The sequence below is a fragment of the Lichenostomus cassidix genome, chromosome 3 (genome assembly GCF_008360975.1).
Source record: "Lichenostomus cassidix isolate B80296 chromosome 3, HeHo_3.0, whole genome shotgun sequence".
Lineage (NCBI taxonomy): Eukaryota > Metazoa > Chordata > Aves > Passeriformes > Meliphagidae > Lichenostomus > Lichenostomus cassidix.
The window spans coordinates 58,157,877-58,165,459 of record NC_139483.1 but is presented as its reverse complement, the minus strand read 5'-3'; the positions used below and the strand labels follow the sequence as shown (position 1 = coordinate 58,165,459).

General features: G+C 40.9%; 1 protein-coding gene across 1 annotated transcript; it reads left to right on the top strand.

The window, feature by feature from the left end:
* The first annotated feature begins 2,068 nt into the window (after positions 1-2,068).
* Positions 2,069-6,493, top strand: SMLR1 (small leucine rich protein 1). The gene is made up of 2 exons (XM_085055963.1): positions 2,069-2,331; positions 5,698-6,493. The coding sequence occupies exons 1-2, from the start codon at positions 2,199-2,201 to the stop codon at positions 5,892-5,894; spliced, it is 330 nt and encodes a 109-aa protein (XP_084912089.1). The 5' UTR covers positions 2,069-2,198; the 3' UTR covers positions 5,895-6,493.
* Positions 6,494-7,583: the final 1,090 nt, after the last annotated feature.

The window sequence follows — 7,583 nt, the reverse complement described above, 5'->3', positions numbered from 1 at the left end:
GAGGCATTGCCTCTGGGACCGGGGCTTGCTGGGGAGCAGAAGCCCCACGCTGCCAAACGCCACTGCCTGTCCAGCAGCAGAGCTCCTCTTGGCTTTGCACAAACCATCCCAGCCAGCCCAGGTAGGAAATGAACTGCCTTCATGGTAAAAGTGTGTTTAACCCTGTTCCCACCATGTTTATTCTGCTTCAGTATGGAAACTTGCATTACACATCTGCCACATGTAGCAGCCACAAACCAAGTTTTGTTTCTCACGTAAATGCTGAGACCAGAGCTGGCACCTGCCATTTCACAAGGAGGTTGTACAAATGTCGAGGGTTGAGAATTTTCTTATCCTTCCTGGGCAGAAATTAACCACTTCCAATCCATCACCTGCCTGATCCACCAGAGGCAGCTGTGACAAGCAAGTCAGCTACTTACTTCACCTCCCCCGACTTGCAATTGACAGAAAGAAATTGCATCACAGGCACACAAAGGAAACCAATTTAAAATCAAGTGAGTGTTTTGCCCTTGTATGCAGGTATTTAGCTCCTATAAATGTCATTACGATCCATAACAAGTGTACCAAAGAGAAATATCTCCTGGCTCATTTTGTAACGTCACGGTGGTCAGAATTCAGTCACAGACTTCACCCTCAAAGACGGAGTTCTCTGATTACTCAAGGTATTTTTATTTAAGAACACCGGTTAGGAAGGAATTAAAAAAATGTGCCAGAGGAGTATTCATCAAATACTGCAACTGTTTTGCAAACTGGAACAGTAACAATCACAATATTTAAAAAAACCCCCAACCTGAATTAACTTTCCATGCACAAAGAAAAAGTCTAAGGAATTTATTGATCACAGCTGACAGGTATCTATTCAAGGAAGGAATCATCTGGCAACAGATGGGCCTATAATAATATTAATATCCTCACCATCTGGCTTTTAATCCATGCTTTTCATCAGTAGATCATAAAGCACTTTACGAATGAGGTCAAACATCTTGTGAGAAAAGGCAAAATAAGATATAATGGTTAGAATCTGAAGCTGAACAAGTATAAGCAAGAAATAAGACAAACCCCATTTGCTCTTTTATTAATTACAACAACAGGTGATTAACAAAACAAGCAGTTTGCCTGTAAACATTATATTCTCCATAAATAATCAAAAAGGGAGTGCCTCTAATATCTTACAGTTCAAAAAATTTACAAACTTCAAATAGTTTTTGGGTAAGGTTGTTTGCCTTTTGAAAACAGTTGGTGAAGAAAACAAGGTGAACACAGAATTACCTCTTTCCCCCGAAAGCCTAAAAATCGACTACATTTCCCCTTGGCTCCAGCCTACCCACCTACCCAGTAAGTCAAGCAAATCTCATACAGTCTTTCTGGGTGCTTGGACAGAACTGCTCTCAATAGGCTTGTAAACCTGAAGGTGCAGAGGCCTACAAAATGACTAATCATTCTTAAAAAAAATTATTAAGGCAATCAGTCTATGCTAGGTACAGTTCTGCCATAGGCTGGTGACCACATGGGAAAAACTGAACACACTGAACTGCTCAAACACAGCTACCTGAACAGTTAAAAGGTTCTTGAATCCTCTGTGCCCCTCCAAAAACATACATTTTCAACTTTATTAAGAAAGAAACCTCCCTGAGTTTCACTGTTCTGCAGCTGCTGTGTGGAAAGAATGCTGTTGGTACAGCATTACCTCAGTCACTTGCTCCTTGCCTCAATGGTTTGGTCTGAAAACTCCTCAGAGTAGAGAACACACATATGCCTGTGTGGTATGTTATGTACAACAGGGTCCTCACCCTGAGTGAGCATTTGAGATCTACTGTAAAATTAATAACATATCTAGAAAGGGGGTGCTTATTATTCAGAATGGCTCCTACAGGGTTAGCAGATGACAGAAGCCACACTGCTCAAAAGGCAGCAGCAGCCTCACATACCGAGCCCTGCCCAGCCCAACATATCCAAAGGTTTCAAAGCCCTACATTACTTCAATACACACTTTTAAACTTTGTTGTTGAGTAACTTGGCGAGTGAACTCCAGTACTACTGGGTTCACAGACCTACATAAACAAACCAAAGTCCAAAGAGATAATGGCCTGAGCAAAGGGCAGAATGCCCATCAGGGAAAAAAGGATGAAAGAAGGATAAATAAGGTCTAGACTTGGAGACCTTAGAGATCTGGCTTGGCACTGCTGCCAGAGAGGAAAATGAGCGTGGGTTATGTGTTGTCAGTGTTTGTGAGGGAGCTGCCTGGTTATGTTCTCTTTGCTGGGATCTTTATGCCTGTGACTTTACTCCTGCTGCTGCTAATTGCCTACTTCAGGATCAAACTAAGAGAAGGTGAGTCAGGACTCTGGGACAAAGACTGGGTAAGCAGACAAATCGTCTCATTCAATAGAAAACTTAAGCTTGTACCATTAACTAAACCGAACTATGACCAGAAATAATTTTATGAAGTTGTACTGTATTTTAGACCATTTTCTATTTGAAAAACACTACAGGTATTTGATTAGAACTTGGACTGACCCCTCACTTAAAATTGTAGTTTTATATACCATACCATAGAAGATTTTACTGTTTTACATTATAGGAGGGGCAACCAGAATAAAAAAAATAATAGGGAAGTTAAAGTACAGATCATTTTCTTCTGCGCTTACACTGTGCAAGTCTTCAGTGAGACAAGTAGCAGCAGTTACGCCCCGTAAGTAACTGGCTTTCGAGTACATCTGTGTTCTTTCAAAAGAATGTATTTGCTTTTACTTTGGACCTAAATGCACATTTTCCACGTTGCCTTTTCTATTTTAAAACCAGCTTATACTCACTTCAAAAATCTATTTTCTGAGTAAAACCAAAACAAACACCCACCCCAAAGCAAATGCACAGTGATTGTAACACATACTGAGAATCGAGGCTGGTCACAGAAACCAACTGGGCTACATTTGTAGCAGCCAGGGAATTCCTTTTAGAAAGGAAAATCCTGTACCACAGACTGTCCAGTCTTGATGGGATGATCTTCATGCCTTCCACGTCTGGGTCCCAGCTGCAGCAGCAGATTCACACATGCTCTTGTTTTAGGGTTCCAGCTGCCAAGGCAGCACTGGGGCATGTTCAGATCAGAGGCCTCAACCATTCATTCCTTCAGCCCTTTGAAAACACTCTCACAGACACTGGGCTAAGCTTGTTCCTCAAATTATCTGTCTTTTGAACCTTTTCTCCATATGGAGTGGCAGGAGAGCTAAGAGGACAGCCTGGAGTTTCTCTGTAAGTTTCAGATGCTTCTTGATATAGCTGGGTGAGGATCCTGCTTGGGATTTGTTGTTTCACAGCTCTCCCACTATAGGTTTCAGCTCTAGCAGGGACCTGGCTGGGGCAGACAGGTCAGTCCTGTCCACAGGGCTCTGCAGATCAGCTGAGGTTTCTCACTGAGCTGGTCCAGTGTGCATCAGCCCAACAGGAGAAGGATTTACCCACCAGTGCAAGGCTAGGAAAGAAATCTCAGATGCCAGGCCAAACACTATACTTTGTGCACTCACATTTTGCTCTATCCTGAAAATTGGGCCATTTAACATAAGAAAGGTCATATGTAGCCAGAAATATAAAATTAACTTCCCGATCTGTGTAACATCTCCAGGCATTTAGATCCCAGGCTTTAATAAAGAAAGTGTGTTTGTTTGCAAGTTGCCTTCAGGCTGCTAAAACTTGAAGACTTCCTGCCCAAGATGTGCTTTCAGATACTGAATTAATCTGCAAGGGAAGCCTGCTCCCCATGCCTAACCCAGCCCTGCCTTGGGTTACAGATTATCCTTAGAACAAGGTGCTGATGGTTTTTCACATACTAATATAACAACCAAAAAACTCCTTGGCAATGAAAAAACATTGTGCAATTCAGTAACTATAGGGAATAAGGGAATAGGAAGTCTAAGTACTTAGAGCTCTTTCTTTGACATGGTTGAAATGGAAGCTAGTGAAATTATCGCATTTGACTTAGGATAAAAGCAGGTATTTCCCCTTTCAGTAAATTATAAGCTCTGTGCTCAGATGTTTAAGTCACACATCAGTTATTATGAAATAATACTGAGCTGCTACTGAACTCACTGTTACCTGGTGATGCTCCTGCTTTTCTATTCCAGCTAGGCTGAAGCAAGCCAGGAAAAGCAGGGGGGCTACTGATCCTACCAGTTCAGGTATTTTTCTGAGGTTCAGACAATACTTTCATTAAGCCAGATGAACCCATCTGAAAAAAACCCACAGACATTTGCATTCGTGATGCATGGTCAGCTGCTGAAACACTGTCCTGCCTTTTTTCACAGCACTCATATCCTCCTCAGCTACACTTTCTGCAGGTCTGTAAATAATCTACAGCACCAGATGTTAAATTCTGCTCCTCTTAAGGCACAAAAATTTTAGCTTTCGATTTGTAATGAGTTTAAGCAAGCAGCAGTTTCCTTAATTTTCTAAGATTAGCAATCAAGGGTGTAAGGGAGAGGTGAATGAAGTAGTTGGCAGACTAATTTGCCAAAGGAATATTGCTGCCGTGCTTCTCTCTTTCACAACCAAGAAGGATGCTTGAAGGGAATCATCTGGCTTTTCAATGCCTCAGGAAAGGAGAAACTCAGTCTGTAGATCACAGGTGTTCTGTCTGGAATTCTCAAGAGGATGCAAGATGAATTCCTGTCTATTCAATACTATGGGCATTGCATTCCCAGCTCTGACTCCAAGATCTTCTTTTTCTTGAGCTGAGACTGTCAGAGTACAACCTACTGTTTTGGTCTCCAGCCAACTTACACAAAACATCCTGAGCAGCTCTCCTCATACAGGCAAGCAGAGCCAGCTTCAGCTTAAGACCATCAGGTGAAAGAAACAGCCACAGAGAAGCCTGAGAACAGACTCCTTCAAATGCCAGCTCTCCTACAGAACATCAGAAATTCAGCAGGTTTCAGCTACCTATTTCCTTAGATGTCTTTTTTTGGAAAAAAAACCCAAAAAAACAAAGAAGAAAAACAAAAGAAAAGAGGAGAGAACTTGTCATTACTAAAATCAAGGCTATCTTGCTTCATTAAATAAGCATTTTTCTCTGTGCAGCAAGAAAGAAGATTAGCATAAATACCTTATAAATAAAACTAAATCATCTAAAAAAACAGCAGAAAAAAACATATTTCTCCTGAACAATTACCAATGACAAGGGGCTTTTTTCTATTTTTTTTCTCTGTTTTTCCAGTCTTCTTCAAAAAATCTCCAACCTCCACACAGCACTGTGTTCTGAAGATGTCCAGTTATGTGGGCAGTGAGCATTTTTCTGGTCTGTCTGTACCATAGGCAGCATCAGGAGGATAATGCCAGGTTGATGTTCTCACAGGACAGCCACAGCAAAGTAGAACATGAATTGCCTGTATAAGCTAACTACACACTTGGTTGTTGTTTAAGGGTTTCACTCTGATTGAAAGCTGTGGAGGCAAATGAAAATAGAGCATTTCTGCTGATGTCAATAATTTGTGTTAGAGCTTCACTGGGCATAGTAACAGCTGCAGTCTCACACTCAGAAGACTTTTTTCTAGGAGCATGGGAAAACTAATACCAGTGTGTTACTTAGACACCTTCACCTTAACAAGATTAGTTCTTAATATATGCCAGGTCTTTTATAAAAACTCACCATAAGAAAACAGTATATTCTTAAGGAATTTTTGTGTTGTTTGGATTATTTTTCAGTTGATGAGGAAATGGACATGGCACAAGACCCCAGGAATGCCTTCCTGAATCACCATGGCCAGTGGAAGAAACCCAGGAGATTCAGACAAAGGGAAAACAAATACAAGAACTCAAGGACATTTAAGGGAGCTCAGGTCTCAGGAAGCAAGCTTAAACCCAGTACTTCGTGCTGCAGGTTTAGCAATAACCAGCTGTAAATAAATACCACAGAGGAAAACAAAACTGGAGAGAAGGTTTAGTGCTGTGCCACCCTAATGGAACAGCTGCCGCCATTCAAGGAGTTCTTGTAAGCTCCAAGCGGCACTTTGTGCAGCTCAGCAGAGACCAAAGACCTCCTGCAATGGTTTCCTTGTGTGACACAGGATTTGGGGGGAGGGACAGTGCCTTCCCCACCAGCCCTTCCCTGGCTTACCAAGGAGAAAGCTCCATAACGAGCTCCTGAGAGAGCTGAGCCGGCACATACAAGGCAGGCAGCCTTATTAAATCGAGATGCATGAATAAAAAGTTCCTATCAAGCACCGACATCTGGGAAATTGAAAAGGGTTTTGAAGGGGAACTGACATTTTTTTATTAGCTTGCACACTTTGGGAAAGATTGTGGGTTTTGTAAAGTATCCTTTTCATAGAATTTGGAAGCAAATTATAACAGTAATGGGAAACAAAAGGACTTCTCTCTGCTGACTGACAATGCCAAATTTTGAAACCATGAAATGATTCAGTCAGTATTCTGTAAAACAGCTATTATTCTCCTTTAAGGACAAATGGATTAACTTTTCAAATAAAAAACTGCATAAGCATAGAGCTATCTTTTTTGTGTATCAACTGACACACATTTTAAAAAAAAATCTTCCCCCCACTCTCCCCTAGCTGTAGATGCACAATTTTTAGTGCATCTCAGATTGGTTGCGGCAGATGGCCCACAAAAATGCAACTCAAATTGTTTGCAAGTTCTACTGTCTTTTAGTTTCTCTGATCCTGACTCTCAAGTTTAAGCCCAAACTGGTGAGGAATGAGAAGTGACTATCATTACTGTCCTCAGTGTTTACTGTCCCTGTCTGCTAGTGATTGCTGTCTGCAATTACCTCCCATTAAAGCTGTTTGTCATTAACCATCCTACAAGAACAGAGTGGATAACGTCCTGTTCTGAGATTGTGTGTGGTTTGCACAGGTTCAATTCTCACAGGCTTTTAAGAATTCCTTGGAATAATTTTATAGAAATACTAATGAGGCCATGATCACAGGTTTAAAAAAACACTGCAGTTTATCAAAGCCTGTGGAGAAAACAGAATTTCAATAGCAAGTACCTTTACAGTCCTCTCCCATTTTAACACTACCCAATTTTTAAAAAGACAGAATTCATCACACTGGTTTACATCTATGCAAATAACACAGAAAAGGCACAGGTGATGAGACTATTGTTTGCAATTGCAAACACAATCTTTTGCAGGAAAGCTGAGACCACTGCTGCAAAGAATTTACTTTCTACATTTAAGAGGGATGCTGCCTTCTTAGAGCAGTGATCTGGGATATTGATCAGATGCTAAAGAAATTGTAACATACACAAGCTCAAACACTTATCTCTCAGTGCCCAAGAAAAGACTGGCCAGGACCACATGTAAAAATACAGAATGAAAACGGATTTTGTAAATTCCAGTGTACCTGAGAATGGGGAGATTTGAAATGTCAAGAAGTGGTAACACTCTTAAACAGCACTTCACTGTAAAATGGTGGTATGGATATTGAAAATACTACTATATACATACATTTATTGAGCTGTAACTGCTAACATGTAGGAGGATCTGACATTCACAATTTAGTAACATGAAATGAAAATTCTCAGGCCTTGTTGTTTTCAGTTTCATTACTGAACAGTGTCAAGAAAGGTGT